General features: G+C 41.3%; 1 protein-coding gene across 1 annotated transcript; it reads left to right on the top strand.

The window, feature by feature from the left end:
- The first annotated feature begins 2,320 nt into the window (after positions 1-2,320).
- Positions 2,321-19,587, top strand: hspa4b (heat shock protein 4b). The gene is made up of 19 exons (XM_061786610.1): positions 2,321-2,658; positions 4,731-4,788; positions 4,955-5,095; positions 5,810-5,932; positions 6,172-6,271; positions 10,156-10,289; positions 10,372-10,616; positions 10,698-10,774; positions 10,861-11,012; positions 14,153-14,259; positions 14,349-14,482; positions 15,934-16,118; positions 16,219-16,311; positions 16,489-16,644; positions 16,719-16,844; positions 16,924-17,031; positions 17,120-17,239; positions 17,354-17,515; positions 19,060-19,587. The coding sequence occupies exons 1-19, from the start codon at positions 2,552-2,554 to the stop codon at positions 19,261-19,263; spliced, it is 2,532 nt and encodes an 843-aa protein (XP_061642594.1). The 5' UTR covers positions 2,321-2,551; the 3' UTR covers positions 19,264-19,587.
- Positions 19,588-19,742: the final 155 nt, after the last annotated feature.

Here is a 19,742-nt window from a genome sequence, read left to right as displayed (position 1 = left end):
AATGTAGAAATATTTCCATCCATTTTCCAAGCCGCTTATCCTCAAGGGTCGCGGGCGTGCTGGAGCCTATCCCAGCTATCTTCGGGCAGGAACTGGTTGCCAGTCAATTGCAGGGCACACAAAAACAAACAACCATTCACACTCACATTCACACCTACGGGCAATTTAGAGTCTTCAATTAATGCATGTTTTTGGGATGTGGGAGGAAACTGGAGTGCCCGGGGAGAAAACCCACGCAGGCATGGGAAGAACATGCAAACTCCACACAGGCGGGGCTGGAGATTGAACCCCGGTCCTCAGAACTGTGAGGCAGACGCTCTAACCAGTCGCCCACCGTGCCGCCCGTAGCAATATTTGCCCGCTCTTATTTGCAAAAACACTTGAGTCTGCCAGATGGCATGCGATCTGTGCGCAGCTCTCTCCATATCACTCACGCAGATGTTCAGTGAAGCTGTTCTTCATTCCTTCCTCCCTCCTTGACTTAAGGATACAGTTCCAGGCAGCTGAAGAAAAACATCTCCAAAGGATGATTCCCCCCCCCCATGCGTCGCTGTTGGTATAGTGTTTTTCTGGTGATGAGCAGAGTTGTACTTGGACCAAACATACCTTTTGGAATTATGGCCGAAACGTGCAACCTTGGTTTCATCTGACCAGAACACATTTTCCACACATGAGTTTGGAAGAGTTTGTTTTTTGCAAAATGTACAGTATCAGGGCTTGGATGTTTCTTTTCTTTAAGATGAGCTACATCCCAGACATAGGAAGAAGATGGAAAATTGTTGCATTTACTAAATAGCCAGTTCTTGCCTGAGCCTACAGCTCCTTCAACTGTTCAATGTTGCAATCTACCTATTGGCAGCCTACCACTTTTCTTCGTCTTTTCACCATTTTTGGATCAACATTTTGTACCTGGGCCTTCAGTGGGGACTTACCCGATTTTAGCAACCTCTTAATACCACCACTATCATAAACACGATATGACAGCATGCAATTGTGCCTCATTATATATTAACAGCTGTTCAGAATCAATATTAAACTAACAGGACTAAAACAAAAAAAAGGAATATGTCATACGCACCAGAGATGCTGATTATTGAATGTATTTTTGTGTGCTGATGATACAAACATGTTTGATAGTCGAAGTTGACTTGCTCTGACTAACCAATCAGAGGACGGAAAATGCTGTCATCATTGGGGGCCAGCTGGCTGGTCCTCTGAGGCGAATTTGAAATCTGATTGGTTAAACAAACAGTCCCACTGCTTATATAATTTAAGTCACATTTGTTGAGCCAAGGCACATATTACATGAGAGAGAAAATCTTTCAGAACACATCCAAACAATGTCACAAAAGGTAGACACAGGTAAATGATCTACCTTTTGCCATCAAAAGAGCATTTGATTGTTCTGTCACTATACATCACTGTCATCTATCTATATAGATAGATGAACAAAGATACATTATTTGTAAATAAGTATTAATTTTCTGACCAATTTAATGGCGTAGACTACTAATTCTGAAAGCCCTGGGAAGACAAGATGTGTATGGCAAACCATAGAGGCTGAAATATGAGTAGACAAAAAAAAAATAACATTTACATACTTGTACTGGCACTGCAGCCAAGTTTGAAATGACAAGAAAAGACTGTTGGGAATAGATGAATACATTTCATAAAACAAGATGTGAGGTTGTAAATGTAAGTCAATCCTTCTCATAGTGTTTAGGCCAAGAGATAATGACTTAATGATAATGACCTCGTGATCAACATTGCCCAAAACAACAGGAAAGATAATTCAGATGGTGCTAATAGAAAGACTTAGTAGTATGATACCGACTTGGCAGAAGTAGAAAAAATACTCACACTCAGTACTTATGTAGAAGTAGTTTTTTTCCTGCCATTTAAGACCACAAGATTTCAATCAATCAAGATCTCAAACCGCAGTTGACTTTACCTCTCTTTATTTTCATCTGTTATATATGGGTTTTCCATAATACAATACTATATAGTCCAATTTTTCTTATTAAAAACGTTACAAAGATTTATTTTTATTGTTTTATGGGGGATACAATGGCATCTCCATTCATTTCAGTGTGAAAGATACGAGTGTTTTTGAGTTACGAATTGAACTTGTAAGTCAAGGCACCACTGTATTTGCAAGTCAAGTGCGTATACCGTGACAAAGTATTTGTACTTGGGTTATTTCCCACCTCGATTTGGTCACTCGCCGCGATGTGATGCATCAACATGGCGGAAGCCCTGCTTCGCTACAATCTCTTTTATGGCCGTCGGGTGTCGCAATGGCATCCTACCCCGGCCTCGCACGCTATTGGTTGGCGACACGGATCGAAAATTCTTGAAGCCTCGCTCTTCTGCCGGTGTAGCGCATGCTGCTACTCAGCTTCATGGAACAAGAACAAGGGTGGACCAACCACGGCCGCTGAGTGAAATCCTAACCCTGTAGCTGCTCGGTCCTCATTTTACACTGAATTGTACCGCTGCTCTTCCCGCTGTATCCGCTGTAGACTGCACCGCCCCGTTAGCTACTTTCAAAATGTCAGTTGTCGGATTCGACGTAGGCTATTTGAACTGCTATGTAGCAGTAGCTCGAGCCGGTGGGATCGAAACTGTCGCCAATGAATACAGCGACCGATGTACACCGTAAGTATGACGGGTGGCTTTTGTTTTTGTCTCGCCCGCGCACGATAACAATTCGGGGATGAGTGCGAATTCACCTGTCCTCATCCTCTTGCGTGAAGCTAACGACGCTAACTTGAGGAGTTAGCATGCGAACGAATTTCACAACTGGAAACGGCATGTGAATGCTAATGCTAGCTAGCGTGACATCGTCGTGAGTTCAAAGGCGAATCTGTATTTCTTCAGTGGCTGAATATATAATCGCAATTGTACGTTTACACGGTAAAACCGCATCAGTGTAAGCGAATACAATATAGAACAGTTCAGCGATCGACCGTTTTTTATGCCAGTCCCAAGTGGGCACGGAAAAGCGCGTGATGGGAGGAGGCCCCGTACTGGCTGTCAAAACGCTTCATCAATTAATTGCGTTTTTTTAATTTTAAATTTTATTAATCCTCAACGACAGCTTATTGCTTGTGACACGTTTATTGTACAACCCCAATTCCAATGAAGTTGGGACCTTGTGTTAAACATAAATAAAAACGGAATACAAGGATTTACAAATCATGTTCAACCTATATTTAATTGAATACACTACAAAGACAATATATTTAATGTTCAAACTGAAATACTTTGTTTTTAGCAAATAATCATTAACTTAGAATATTATGGCTGCAACACGTTCCAAAAAAAGCTGGGACAGGTGGCAAAAAAGACTGAGAAAGTTGAGGAATGCTCATCGAACATCCCACAGGTGAACAGGCTATTTGGGAACAGGTGGGTGCCATGATTGGGTATAAAAGGAGCTTCCCTGAATTGCTCAGTCATTCACAGGCAAAGATGGGGCGAGGTTCACCTCTTTGTGAAAAAGTGTGTGAGAAAATAGTCAAACAATTTAAGGACAATGTTCCTCAACGTACAATTACAAGGAATTTAGGGATTTCATCATCTACGGTCCATATTATCATCAAAAGGTTCAGAGAATCTGGAGAAATCACTGCATGTAAGCGGCAAGGCCAAAAACCAACATTGAATGCCCGTGACCGTCGATCCCTCAGCGGCACAGCGTCAAAAACCGACATCAGTGTGTAAAGGATATCACCACATGGGCTCAGGAACACTTCAAAAAACTACATCCGCTACATCCGTAAGTGCAACTTGAAACGGTACTATGCAAATCAAAAGCCATTTATCAACAACACCCAGAAATCCCGCCGGCTTCTCTGGGCCCGAGCTCATCTAAGATGGACTGATGCACAGTGGAAAAGTGTTCTGTGGTCCGACGAGTCCACATTTCAAATTGTTTTTGGAAATTGTGGACGTCGTGTCCTCCAGGCCAAAGAGGAAAAGAAGCATCCGGACTGTTATGGACGCAAAGTTCAAAAACCAGCATCTGTGATGGTATGGGGCTGTGTTAGTGCCAATGGCATGGGTAACTTACACATCTGTGAAGGCACCATTAATGCTGAAAGGTACATACAGGTTTTGGAGAAACATGCTGCCATCCAAGCAACGTCATTTTCATGGACTCCCCTACTTATTTCAGTAAGACAATGCCAAACCACATTCTGCACGTGTTACAACAGCGTGGCTTCGTAGTAAAAGAGTGCGGGTACTAGACTGGCCTGCCTGCAGTCTAGACCTGTCTCCCATTGAAAATGTGTGGCGCATTATGAAGCGTAAAATACGACAACGGAGACCCCGGTCTGTTGAACAGCTGAAGCTGTACATCAAGCAAGAATGGGAAAGAATTCCACCTACAAAGCTTCAACAATTAGTCCTCAGTTCTCAAACGTTTCTTGAATATTGTTAAAAGAAAAGGTGATGTAACACAGTGGTAAACATGACCCTGTCCCAGTGTGTTGCAGCCATAAAATTCTAAGTTAAAGATTTGCTAAAAACAATCAATTTTATCAGTTTGAACATTTAATATCTTGTCTTTGTAGTGTATTCAATTAAATATAGGTTGAACATGATTTGAAAATCGTTGTATTCTGTTTTTATTTATGTTTAACACAATGTCCCAACTTCATTGGAATTGGGGTTGTACAAAATGTTTAAGGAGAAAGAAACAGATTTGTCTTTTCTATTCATAGAGCATGTGTTTCTTTTGGACCACGGAATCGATCAATTGGTGCTGCTGCGAAAAGCCAGGTATGATTTTATTGGAATTGGTACACATGACCTTAACTACACCAATGTTTCTGGAGTCAGCATGCAACGAATGTGGCATGTATGGTGATGATGTGAAACACAATGCCAAAATGTGTTCGCTCCCTTTTATTACTTTGTTGACGTTAGAATGTTTGTGGTTGAACAGGTTGTCACAAACTGCAAGAACACAGTGCAGGGCTTCAAGAGGTTTCATGGTCGGACGTTCTCAGATCCATTTGTGCAGCGCCTCAAATCTAGTCTGGTCTATGATGTTGCACAAATGCCCACAGGGACAACTGGAATCAAGGTAAGCACATAGTGAATCATTTACAGTGAACCCCCACATATGTGCGGTCCTGCACCTGCGGATTCACCTATTCACAGGAAAAAAAATTCCCCCAATTTTTTTTGTTTTTCTCTCTTTTTTTGCGGGGAGGATCAACTCTGCAAACATTTATTGATTTACCCCTGGTTATTAAATAATAAAAAAAAAAAAATTCCCATTAGTTGTTATGGGCGTCAATTCTCCACAGCTTTTCGCTAGTTGTTTAATTAATTAATTTGTCTTGTAGTCTGATCCACGCATTACATGTTGTCTGTCTCAGACGTGTTGTCTGTCTTTTTTCTGAAACTTTATTGGTGGTCAGATATTTACAGTACTATGTCAAAAGACACGCGACAAGGCTAAAAATAAACTAGCTTTTGGATTCAAATATAATGTACACGATGGCGATGCGGAGTAAAGGTCTTTTGCGGTGCAATGACGTCATTTATCGGATCGGCAAATTATGACATTAAAGCCAATCAGCATAAAATGCTAACTAACGGCCAAGACCGATCAGGCCGGTGAAAAGTCTAGTTTCATCCTTTTTCTACAGAAAATAATTCACAAATAGGACACGTCTACAAATGGAATAAGTTCATCCAGTGAGGTCTGTGGGTCATGGAAAAAAATAGCAATCAACAACCTCTGGTGTGCATTTGAGAACCAGACCAAAATTATTTGCACCCCTGACTATAGGTCATGTATATGGAGGAGGAGAAGGTGTTCAGCATTGAACAGGTCACCGCCATGCTTCTCACCAAGCTGAAGGAGACGGCAGAAAGTGCACTGAAGAAGCCCGTTGCTGACTGTGTTGTCTCTGTAAGTATCACAATACAATCGAGAACATGCAAAAATATCAACCTCCACATGCAAAAATCTCAACCTCCACACACCCTTATCCTTTTACCTGCAACAAAAACCTCCATGGCTCATTTCATCTCCATTTAAGGTTAAATAGGTGTGTGTGTGTGTGTGTGTGAGAGAGAGAGAGAGAGAGAGAGAGAGGTTAAATAAGTGTGTGTGCACGTACATTTTTAACATTTCCTGGTCTTTCCCAGGTTCCCTGCTACTATACTGACTCGGAGAGGAGATCATTGGTAGATGCCGCGCAGATCGCAGGGCTCAACTGCTTGAGGCTCATGAATGAAACGACTGCAGGTGTGTACTGCTTGCGTGTGTGTGTGTGAGTGAGAGAGTGTTTTTAGTTCTGTAGGGTAGGTAGCACAGTCAGCATCCATGGTAGCTTTTCAACTAATTTCTGTAGTACTTTCTGGCTGAATTTGCACTGTAGGTCTATGTGTCCAATTCAGTGCCTATACTAGGTCTGAAACAATTAATCGAATAATTTGATGACAAAAAAGTCAGTGAAATCTCTCCCTCGAAGTTTCACAGTGATCATTATTTCATACGGACTAATTTTACTGTAAACTCACGTACCTCTCCGTGTAGAAATCATTTGGTGCGATGGTGGGGAGCCAGGAGGAAAGAGAGAATGTTTCACTATTTGGGAACATTCACGCAAACATTCAGTGGCGGGTGATACATTTCGGACATGGGCCTTTGCTCAGCAGTGATTCAACCTTTAAAAGACTGGAGTTTGCTTAGCCAAGACACACACTAGGAAATGAATATAAGAGACTTGGAAATAAATTAATAAAATTTTATGTAAATTGTAAATGCAGGTCAATGCTTTTCATAAGGGTTAGGCCAGCAAAGAAGGGTCTGAAGGCCCCCATTGCACGCCACTGCAAATATTTGACACTTATAAAAAGAGAGTGGAATGTATGTGAACTAATGTACCAGAACAGCACGTCTTCAATCGCCAACACAAGGTATCGATGTTAGCTAAGTTATTGTATACAACCGCTAGCTAGAATGTATTGTAATGCGGCTACACACACACATACGCTGATGTAACAACAAATGGCTTCACCAGACCCCTCTCTTAACAAAAGCTTTCCGCATGATCAGTCATCAAAAAAATTGCCAATATTTCACAAATTCTGCCAAGGTATATAAACCTACAGTGGGTACGGATAGTATTACAGACTCTCTTAAAATTTTCACTTTTTTGCAGCCATTTGCTAAATCATTGTTCATTTTTTTCCACATTAATGTACACACAGCACCCCATATTGACAGGGAAAAAATGCAGATTTATTAAAGAAACACTGAAATATCACACAGCCATAAGTATTCAGACCCTTTGCTGAGTATTTAGTAGAAGCACCCTTTTGAGCTAATAAAGCCAAGAGTCTTTTTGGGAATGATGCAACAAGTGTTTCACACCTGGATTTGGAGAGCCTCTGCCATTCCTCCTTGCAGATCCTCTCTAGTTCTGTCAGGTTTGATGGTGAACGTTGGTGGGCAGTCATTTTCAGGTATCTCCAGAGAGGCTCAATTGGGTTTAAGTCAGGGCTCTGGCTGGGCCATTCAAGGACAGTCACGGAGTTGTTCTGAAGCCACTCCTTTGTTATTTTAGCTGTGTGCTTTGGGTCATTGTTTTTTTTTAAGGTGAACCTTTGGCCCAGTCTGAGGTTCTGAGCACTCTGGAGAAAGTTTTTGTCCAGGATATCCCTGTACTTGCCCACATTCATCTTTTCTTCGATTGCAACCAGTCTCCCTGTCCCTGCAGCTGAAAAACACACCAACAGCATGATGCTGCCACCACCATGCTTCAGTGTTGGGACTGTATTGGATAGGTGATGAGCAGTGCCTGGTTTTCTCCACACATGCCACTTAGAATTAAGGCCAACAATTTATATATTGGTCTCATCAGACCAGAGAATCTTATTTCTCACCATCTTGGAGTCATTCAGATGTTTTTTTAAGCAAACTCCATGCGGGCTTTCATGCATCTTGCACTGAGGGGAGGCTTCCGTGGGCCACTCTGCCATAAAGCCCCGACTGGTGGAGGGCTGCAGTGATAGTTGACTTTCTAGAACTTTCTCCCATCTCCCGACTGCATCTCTTGAGCTCAGCCACAGTGATCTTTGGGTTCTTCTTTACCTCTCTCACCAAGGCTCTTCTCCGCCAATTGCTCAGTTTGGCCGGACGACCAGCTCTAGGAAGGGTTCTGGTCGTCCCAAACGTCTTCCATTTCAGGATTATGGAGGCCACTGTGCTCTTAGGAACCTTAAGTGCAGCAGAATTATTTTTTTGTAACCTTGGCCAGATCTGTGCTTTGCAACAATTCTGTCTCTGAGCTCTTCAGGCAGTTCCTTTGACGTCATGATTCTCATTTGCTCTGACATGCACTATGAGCTGTAAGGTCTTATATAGACAGGTGTCTGGCTTTCCTAATCAAGTCCAATCAGTATAATCAAACACAGCTGGACTCCAATGAAGGTGTAGAACCATTTTAAGGATGATCAGAAGAAATGGAGAGCATCCGAGTTAAATATGAGTGTCACAGCAAAGGTCTGAAATCAGCAAAAATTACAACAGTTACGTTTTCTTTCTGTCAATATGGGGTGCTGTGTGTACATTAATGTGGAAAAATTAACTGAAATGATTTTAACAAATGGCTGCAATATAACAGTGAAAATTTTAAGAGTGTCTGAAAAGTTTCCGTACCCACTGTATTAGCACAACTGAAGGGAGAACATACACATGTATGGGCAATTTGGAGTCTTCACTGAACCTGTTATGAATGTTTGTGGAAATGTGGGATGAAGCATGAGTACCTGGAGAGAACGTGCAAGATCCTCACATGAAGACCTCTTGAGTTTGAATATTTCTTTTTGTCTCTGTGTGCCCTGCGATTGACTGGGAGCCAGTCCAGGCTGTACCCCATCCTTCCCCCCCAAAGTCAGCTGGGATGGGCTCCAGCTCACCTGCGACCCTAATGAGGACAAGTTATAGGAAATAGACGGATGGACTAAACTATATTTAATGGGTATAGTTTTAACTTTTCAAAGCAATTTCATTTAACAATAGTCCTCTTTAAGTGTGTCTGATGTTTTAACTAATGACATTTCTGTAAATTTGAACAAGCATTATTACAGAAAATGCATAGTTGCGGTCCCAGGGAGGAATTTCTAATTTTCACCAACATAGTTTGGAAAACCCTGCTGAAGGTGATATACATATTTACACTTTATAGGTCCTGCAGTTGGCGGCACGGTGGACGACTGGTTAGAGCGTCAGCCTCACAGTTCTGAGGACCAGGGTTCAATCCCCGGCCCCTCTTGTGTGGAGTTTGCATGTTCTCCCCGTGCCTGCGTGGGTTTTCTCCGGGCACTCTGATTTCCTCCCACATCCCAATAACATGCATTAATTGGAGACTCTAAACTGACCGTAAGTGTGAATGTGAGTGCGGATGGTTGTTTGTTTGTACGTGTCCTGCGATTGGCTGGCAACCAGTTCAGGGTGCACCCCCTCCTGCCCGATGACAGCTGGGATTGGCTCCAGCACGCCCGCGACCCTAGTGAGGAGAAGCGGCTCAGAAAATGGATGGATGGATGGATGGAGGACCTGCAGTCACAAGAAAAAGCAACACTCCATAGCATTCAAACTGACAAGTCAATGAGCAACATTGCTCCAAAAGTAGCTATTATTTTCTAAAGTTATGTCACATCCAAAAAACCGACAGTGTTAGGCAACATGGATATTAGATATTTCCACTTCATGAAGTCACAATTACACAATTAGCATTTTTCCTTGATCCATATGATGCAATATACAGAATGACTATTTTCACGAGCTTCATTATTGCTGAGAGCAGCTGTGACCTCTTTTTTTCGGGAATTCTCTAGATATTTGTTGTTTATAGGATACCAAGCACTTGCTTCCAGACGGTCCATATTCCCTCTGTGTCAATTACAACAATTAGAAAAACAGCCATGGCAAAGGAGACATGGGCTCGTTCTTACTTAGATACTAGAAGCAAAAAGTATTGGTATTCAGCCAGCCTTCATTTCATCAGTCACACCCTTGCTTGTCTTGCCATGGCATGTTTACTGCCAGTACACGAAATACACTTGGATAATTCCAGCCTTTGTTCTGTTCTGTTAATATTATGTAACAACTGTTCTCCACAGTGGCTCTGGCATATGGGATCTATAAGCAGGACCTACCTGCTCCTGAAGAGAAGGCCAGGAATGTGGTGTTTGTGGACCTGGGCCATTCTGGATACCAGACATCAGTGTGTGCTTTCAACAAGGGCAAACTCAAGGTTGGGGATTGTCACAAAAGTGTGCTGTCTTAGCTCTTACAGGTGTTATGTCAGCTATTCCTCCTCCTCCTGTCTTTCCCAGGTTCTTGCCACAGCCTGCGATCCTGAGTTGGGAGGCAAGGACTTTGATGAGGTAGTAGTCAAATATTTCTGTGAGGAATTTGGCAAGACTTACAAGCTGGATGTGAAGTCCAAGCCCCGGGCTCTGGTCAGGCTCTACATGGAGTGTGAGAAACTGAAAAAACTCATGAGTGCCAACTCCTCTGACCTGCCGCTGAACATAGAGTGCTTCATGAATGAGATAGATGTCACAGGAAAGCTCAACAGGTCGGCCCCCCATTTAAAAAATCTTTTTTTTATTTTTTAAATTCAAGTCTCTCACCTGTCATTTTTTTTCTCCTTTACAAGAGGTCAGTTTGAAGAGATGAGTGCTGACCTTTTGGCCAGAGTGGAGCCTCCCCTGCAGAGTCTGTTGGAACAAGCCAGTGAGCGTCACACCATTTACTTTTCCTTTTATTCATGACACAAGCGCAATCCTCCAATGGTTCCACTTGTCTTCATTTACCCGAAGAACTTAAAAAGGATGACATCTATGCGGTAGAGATTGTGGGCGGGGCCTCCAGGATCCCGTCTGTTAAAGAGAGGATCAGCAAATTCTTCGGGAAGGAATTGAACACCACACTGAATGCTGACGAAGCAGTGGCGAGAGGATCTGCTTTGCAGGTATATCACACTTCTTCTGTTTACTGGCACACACTTTCTTGAGCCAGAGCATTTGGCATAGCTTGACGAGAACTGTTCGAAGTGTTTCTCATGCCGCCATTTTATCAAGCAATCTCAATTCTCCTAAATCTAAATTGGTGAGGCTCCACTGAGCAGCTATAATCTAGGAACCACTATTTTCTTTCGGGAAGTCTTTTAGCTCTTCATAGTGACTCACAACTTGTAACTGGCACAAGCGTTCACATCAAGAGTTTAGCTTTCATTTGTATTTGTTTTTATTTTAGTTTCAATTAGGGCTGTCACTATTGAATATTTTTAAATCCATTGTTCTATAGATCATTGTACAGATTTGAATGGTGGGGGGTGGGGGGGGGGGGGGGGGGGTCGTGGCCTAAAACGCCCAGTACAGTACAGTTATTGTAAATTAATATTAAAAAAAACTTGAAAATGTTTGAAAGTTTCACATTGACGTACAGTGCTCATTATATGCGAGTCGCCTTCATTAGTCGCGAGGAATTAGTGTGCTTCCTAGTTCCAAATCTGTTACAAAAGGAGTTTGGGGGAAAAAAAACAACACAACTTGTTACTGTACCAAAAATGGCATCTTCCAGTATTCCTCAGAGTTTTGTCAATGGCATTTTAAGTGACAAATTGAAACTATTTTAGGACACATTGTCCAGTCCCGACAGTCCGTTATATCAGAGTCCGTTTTACAGAGGTTCAACTGTACACCTCTGAGGCTGCTTTTGGTACAACGACATGTCAATGACAGGTTATTCATACTACGGCTGCAAATACCGATTATTTCTAGGCTTTACACGATCAGGATTTTTGGAGCCGATCACCGATCAACAAGTTTAAAAAAAATAAAAATAAAAAAACCAAAAACGATCCAATCACAAGATGGAACAATGTGTCTATTTACACGACTTGTTCATTTATTGTATATACTGTATCCATCCATCATCCATTTTCTGTACAGCTTATCCTCATAAGGGTTGCGGGCGTGCTGGAGCCCGTCCCAGGTCAAATTATTCTCTAGCATTTTAGACAAAAGTTAAAACACCAATGACCTCTAGGGCATTCAAGCATTGGTCACTGACATAAGTTTAGGTCAAATCAACATTACGACTGACAGAAATAATGGGTGCTAATTTACTGCAATTAAATTACTTTAATAAAATACTGTTAATGACACCCTTACTCTAACTTTCTCACTGTCCCGGCTATATGGACCGGTGTTGTCCAGAGTTTGAGTCTGTTTGAGACACCCCCCACCGCCGTGTTGCTTGAACGCGGCATGCTCCTCGTGTACGTTCTTCAGGTGCTCGATCAAATTTGTGTTGAAGCATTTAGATGACGTTCCCCATGACGTACTTCAGTTGTGCACAGACTGCAAATAACTTTTGTCTGAGACCCCGCAAAATAGTCCCACACCGTGTTTTTTCACAGACAAGATTGAAAAAACTTTATTGGCCGTCAGATAGTTACAGTACTGCGCAACAAGACACGTGACAAGGCTAAAAATAAACTAGCTTTTGAATTCATACGCGACGAAGACTCGTTAAGTCTTGTGCGGAGCCGATCGATGACGTCATTGATCGGATCGCCAACTTATGACATGAAAGCCGATCAGCATTAAATGCTAATTATTGTCCGATAACGCCGATCAGATCGGTGTAAAGTCAAATTATTTCCATAATAGATTAAACTGATTTTTTTTCCCCATAAATTGATTATGATTCAGTTACTGGCTTGGTTTGTAAAACGGGCAAAAATGTTGATCATTGTTTTCCAAAGTAAAAGATTGTTTGCAAATGTCTTTCCGTATTTTACCAAGCACAAAGATGATCATACAGCTTTTATGGAGGACTATAGAAATCAGGCTATTTACTATTGAGAGGCTGAGATTTGGACAGTTAAGTTAAACAATGGTTCAAAATGATGAATCGATTGGCAAAATACATTTAAAAAAAAAAAAAAAAAAAAAAAAAAACATTTTATTCATTGTTGCACCTCTAGTGTAAACATGGGTATTTTGCTTGGTTTCCATTTTATTTGGGCATAAGCTATTAATTCTGAAAAGATGTAATTTCACGGAACTACGCAATCAAACTGTAATTAGGATGGAATGTTCTCAAATGCATTGAGTCAAATCAAGAAAATAAAAATGTCCCCTAAAGGAAGTTTTAATGACTCACTGTTTTTGCATTTCACATACAGTGGTGCCCGGTACCGGTCTGCGACTCGGTGGTTGGGCACCACTGGTGTACACCTTTTAACTTTTACTTTAATTATATCATACTTTTATTTTTAATATGATGGAGTGCTATTTTTCCTCATTAAAACACATGTTACCTTTTTTATGAGGGGGCTTTAACAGATAATGCATTTCCATTCATTTCAATGTGAAAAGATATGAGATGCAAGTGTTTAGAGTTACGAGCGTGTTCACAGAATTAAACTTGTATATGAAGGCACAACTGCCATACGACTTTAATACAGTAATAGTTAAAATAGTCTTTCTAATGCGATAATTGTTCTATAATATAACCTTTTCAATTTGTTAATGTTTGAACTTACTGGTAGTCTTCACTTAATTGCATGAGAAACCGCACCATATCAACACCCCTGTCCATAGAGTATAGTGTACATATGGACAAGTCACAACAAACATACGCTGCAAGTGGGGGGTATTAAGGTTGGGAAAGCCCATTTACAATCGGGACTGCTCGTAGTAGTAACATGCATAAGTTGTGCCGAATAACATGTATTGATCATCCATCCATTGCATTTTCTCTACCGCTTTATCCTCACTTGGGTCGCGGGCGTGCTGGGGCCTATATTAAAGTTAATTTTTATTCCACATAAAGTGGACATGTTGTGATTCTAATAATTCTACCACTGAGACGATTCATTGATGACACACGTCATCTTTAATTGTTTTCCATGAAATGATGTCGAAGAGCTAACGTGCCATTTCTCCAAATATATGTCCCTCCTTGACAGGATCTTTGATGGGAGGAGCAAATGTAAACAGAGGAGCAAGGATTAGATAAAGAAATTAGATTTTACCCAATGTGAAAGTGATGCCTTTTGTCTCCATTGCAACATGTGACAACAGCACTCATTTTCCACAGTGCGCAATCCTGTCACCTGCCTTCAAAGTGCGTGAATTCTCCATCACAGATGCTGTTCCATATCCCATCTCCTTGAAGTGGCATTCAGCCACTGAGGAAGGTGTGAGGTAAAACGAACCATTCCTGCTACATCTTATGTGGTCTCCACTTCTTATGGAATGTAGCATTGATGATATGACACCGTTTTGTTTCGTAGTGATTGCGAGGTGTTTCCCGTGAACCACCCAGCACCTTTTTCCAAAGTGTTGACATTCTACCGCAAAGAGCCTTTCTCTTTGGAGGCATACTACAACAGTCCTAATGGGCTTCCCTACCCTGACCCGACCATCGGTAAGCAACTAATGTTGGACCCTCTAAGGTCAAACACAATCTGTTTTGGGAAGCTGGTAGACCTCCGCTTTGTTCAGGCATGACATCTTTTCCCATAACTCGTTCATGCCAGGGTCAAACTGTTTCCATCATTAAAATTGACACTTAAACTGTCTTTAAAATGTAAAACTAAATCAACCACTGTGATATAAAAACAAAATCCAGTCTTCTACAAATTGGAGTGTTGTCTTCAAGACCACACTAGCCGTGACAAAGACTTGCTCAAGACCAGAGCCTACCGAGACAAGACCAAGACTTTTGGGGGTCGATACTGAGTCAAGACCAAGACAAGCTGAGACCGTGGCAAGACCAAAACCATAAAAATCTATTTTAAAAAAAAACATGACAAGGTTGAACTACATTTGACAGCCAAAAAAACTGTGTCTGCAACTCTTTCAAAGCATAACATGTAAAAATCTCATAGTAAAAAAAAAAAAAAAAAAAAAAAAAACTTTTGCAAAAAATACATCTTTGTATTTAAAAATTTATATTTGAAGAAGAACTTGGTTGCATTTAAGAAACGAGACTGCAGCATTTTGTAACCTAAACGTGCACAGTGGGGTCTCATAACTATGAGACCAATGTGAAATAATAATAATGAGACCCCACCATACGTAGAGTGAAAAACTAGGCAATTTAATTGGTAATTTAATTTGATTTGGCATAAGCTGCAGCCAACATATAATACGTTTAAAGCACGTTCGTACACTCATTTGATGCACACGTGACGTGTATATGTATATTCTTATGTTCTCTCTCCATCTTTGGAATAATGTCTCAAAAATGACATGACGTGTTTTGTTTTTAAACACATACTGAAGTATCCATTGATGCTTGGTGAGTGCTCTACAGGTATGCTGAGAATTAATGCAATATGCTGATGATGTCACAGGTTTTTCCACGAGTCCTTCTTTTCGAATAAGTCTTGCAAAAAAGAAGAGAGAAACGTGCAGAATAAATCCATTGGTGCTTGCTGTGAACTGAGGTTATTTGCCCTATGCAGTGGTCTCCTGAGACATCATCCATGATGCCGATCAGATAAGTTTTGGGCAACTTAAGGCACATTGGCTCAAATTCCAACTTCCCCTCCAATGGTTTTCCATCCACAGCCATCCAACTTCAGCTAATTTCATAGTAAAAAATTTGTTTTTCTGAACATCAAAAGCAAAAATAAAAATAAAATCTTGTAACTATTCTTGCTAATCTGCAAATCGTTAGCCTATTAGCATAATTGCTTCAGTTTGTTTTAACTTACTGTAACCAAATTAAAAAAGAAATACCAATGTACTTGCTAGAAAAGTATGACTTGGGCAACAGTGCTATTAGGCTGCAAAACACTAGCACACAAATTTGTGTTCCCATGTGTGCCATATTGGTTCATAATTCTTCCCTCTTCATTTTCTTTCAAACAGGTCAGTTTCTGATTCAGAAAGTTGTCCCGCAGGTATCCGGTGAGAGCTCCAAGGTGAAAGTTAAGGTCAGAGTGAACATTCACGGAATCTTCAGTGTGTCCAGCGCCTCCTTGGTCGAGGTGATCAAGTCAGACGAGACAGAAGAACCCATGGAAACGGAGCAGGCCAATGACAAAGATGGGGAGGTAATAAATGACTGTTATCTGGGACCGATTATTGCCATTAAGTTGCAACTGGATTTGTATTTGAAGGAGAGGGGTGGGAAATGTCTGTCCCATTCTGCAGAACAAGATGCAAACCGACCAGGAGGAGCAGCTGCAAGATGAGGGAGATGGTGAGAAAGAACAAGAGATGTCACGAGAGAATGAGGAGATGGAGGTGAATTGAAAATGTTTTTCAGCACAGGCATATGAATGACAAATATCGACAGTTTCAGACAGATATTGTTTTAAATAACATACACATGAAGCCTTTCTGTTAATGCCTTTAGAAAAGTTAGATTTTAAATGGTAATGTAAACCTTCATTTTTATATATATATATTTTTTTTAAATAGACTACCACAGAAGAGGGCAAAGGTGAGAAGAAGTCTGACCAGCCTCCACAAGCCAAAAAGCCCAAAGTCAAAACAAAAGTCTTGGATCTTCCCATTGAAAACAGTCCACAATGGCAGCTAGCAGATGACATGTTGAATCTTTTTGTCGAAAACGAGGTACTAACAACTCCGAACATGCACGCATTACCAATACAATCTTATAATTTTTACACCAAGTGTTCTCCCCTCAGGGTAAGATGATCATGCAGGACAAACTGGAGAAGGAGAGGAACGACGCCAAGAATTACGTGGAAGAGTACGTGTACGACATGAGGGACAAACTGCACGGCATGCTGGAGAAGTTTGTTGGCAAAGCTGTGCGTTAACACTTAAGACCACTTGGGAAGCAAGACTGTGGCTCGCGTTCCTAATGTGATAATATGTTTTTATTTTTAGGAAAGGGATGCGTTGTCATTAAAGTTGGAGGATACTGAGAACTGGCTGTATGAGGATGGAGAGGACCAACCCAAGCAGGTGTATATTGACAGGCTGGCAGACTTAAAGGTGATTATAGTTTAAATCAACATTTGTATTGCTTTGTCAAATGTTTGAAATTATATTTCGACAGTCTTGAAACAATGGCTTTCTGCAGAAACTCGGCCAGCCGATCCAGGAGCGCTACACAGAAACTGAGGAGAGACCTAAAGCATTTGAGGAGTTGGGGAAACAAATCCAACAGTACATGAAATTTGTTGAGGCGTGTAAAATGAAAGTAAGGTTTGCAAAGCTTGGTTAACATTTCTGCATCTGCAAACCTGTCTGTTAAAAAAATAAATAAACTTTTTTGAATATTTGTCATCTAACATTAATTTTTTCTGCTCATCAGGAGGAGCAGTACGATCACATAGATGAGGTTGATGTCGCCAAAGTGGACAAGCTGGCCACAGACTCAATGATGTGGATGAACAGCGCCATGAACCAGCAAAGCAAACTGAGCTTGACGATGGATCCCTCTGTCAAAGTTAAAGAAATTCAAGCTAAAACCAGGGTGAGGAAGCTGCATCCTTGCTGCAGAGTACTAGAGAGGCTATTGTACTTGAAAAATACTACATATTGTAGCTTATAATGTTGAATAAATGCACACAAACAGGCTGTTGTGAGGCAGTTATTGATTTAATAACTAACTCATAACTAACAAATGCCAGTTTTCCTTCTGATCAATCAAAGGACACAACCTGCCTATCTCCAATCATAGACAAGCATATGTATGAAAGGCCTCCTCTTCAATAAATACTTGGAGCCTGATCTATTAAGATCCCAAATAGTGGGTGTTTCAATTTAACAGATCTCATGCGCTGTAGACAACAGGTGTACAAACCCCAATCCCAATGAATTTGGCACATTGTCTAGAACGGAGTACAATGATTTGCAAATATTTTTCAACTTGTATTCAGTTGAATACATCACAAAAAGGCAAGATATTTAAACTTTCTTTTTTTTTTTTGTTGCAAAAATTTACTCAAATTGAATTTGATGCCTCCAACACTTTCCAAAAAAGCTGGGATAGGGGCATGTTTACCACTGTGTTACATCACCTTTTAACAACACTCAAACATTTGGGAATTGAGGACACCAATTGTTGAAGCTTTGTAGGTGGAATTCTTTCTCATTCTTGCTTGATGGACAACTTCAGTTGCTCAACAGTCCGGGGTCTCTGTTGCCATATTTTGCGCCTCACAATGCGTGCCACATTTTCATAGGGAGACCAGGTCTGGACTGCTGGGAGGCCCGTCCAATGCTCACAATGTTTTACTATGAAGCCACACTGTTGTAACATGCAGAATGTGGCATGGCATTGTCTTGCTGAAATAAGCAGGGACATCGCTGAAAAAGACATTGCTTGGATGGCAGCATATGTTGCTCCAAAACAAGTATATATACCTTTCAGTATTAATGGTGCCTTCACAGATGTGCAAGTTACCTATGCCACGGGCGCTAACACACCCCATACCATCACAGATGCTGGCCTTTGGCTGCAGTGCACTGAAATCACTCAGATACAAGGAAATACAGAGTTGAAAGGGGTTTCCCCCTTGTAATTGGCATCATGTCAGTCCCTAGATCATTCAGAAGCTCCAAAACTGAATAAATATGTTGTGATAAGTGATAATTTTCTAAAATTTCATGTTAACACGAGCAGAGAAGTTCTCCCACTGCCCCTCACTTTGCCAGCACTAGAGCTAACACAGCTGTTGCGCCTGCCATTCAAACATGTATTTAGACGTAAAATCAGACATTGCAATCCGTCTCAGGTTTGATAAATCACGTTGTTCCTCCCAGAATGCACCAAATAAACCTCAGCAATTGTGCCTGGTCGGTACAATCGTTGCAATCCTTTGTGCGCACAGGTAGTCGATTAGCTTCCAGTTAGATCAGCTTCCACATCTGTTTGCGTGAACAATGATTTTTTTTGTGTGTCCGTTTTTGCAGGCGGAAACCTTTTGTAACTCAGATTCTTGGTACTATTGGAGAAAATAATCTTTGATATCAGTGCATTTTCTAATGTGGTCCATTGTACATAAACATTTCCAGGAGCTATTCTCTGCCTGTAACCCTACCGTGACCAAGCCTAAGCCAAAGGTGGAGCTGCCCAAAGAGGACACGCCAGCCGAGCAGAACGGGCCCATGAACGGACAGGAGAAAGCCCAGGAAGAAAGCGCAGACAAGGCAACGACGGAAAACAATGGCAATGCCACTTCAGAAACAGAAAACAAGCCGGAGATGGACCTTGATTGAACCATCCTCAAACCCTGGCAAGTTTGGAAGCTAGCTGCTTGAGAATTAATTGCTGTCTTGCGTGTGTATCAGTGCAGGTGGAATGTTTCAGGAAATGCACTTAAGTCAACAGCAGGCAGAGTTTTTAGCACACTAATCCCAGCTGCGGGTGGTGGCTCTGTCTGAATGCCATGGCATCCATCTTTCATCTCCCCCCCATGACATAATTCTGAAGCCAGCTGCATTAAGCTTGTTGGACAACGAGCGGCATACACATGATGGTATTTATTTCTGTTGTGTGTTCTGGTCCGTGTCACATGATTTTAATAAAGGTATTGAAAATCACTTGTACTGTAAGGAAAAAAAACTTGCAAGGCCTAATTCTTCAATGAGATCTATACACTAAACCAAAACACATTGCATATGCTCTGACAGACCATAACACTGGCAATGTGGTGTGTGCACAAGCTAATATAACCTAATAGAACTGTATCAGCGAT

The sequence above is a fragment of the Phyllopteryx taeniolatus genome, chromosome 10 (genome assembly GCF_024500385.1).
Source record: "Phyllopteryx taeniolatus isolate TA_2022b chromosome 10, UOR_Ptae_1.2, whole genome shotgun sequence".
NCBI classification, from domain to species: domain Eukaryota; kingdom Metazoa; phylum Chordata; class Actinopteri; order Syngnathiformes; family Syngnathidae; genus Phyllopteryx; species Phyllopteryx taeniolatus.
The sequence above is the reverse complement of the archived record's forward strand: the minus strand, read 5'-3'. Positions and strand labels throughout refer to the sequence as shown.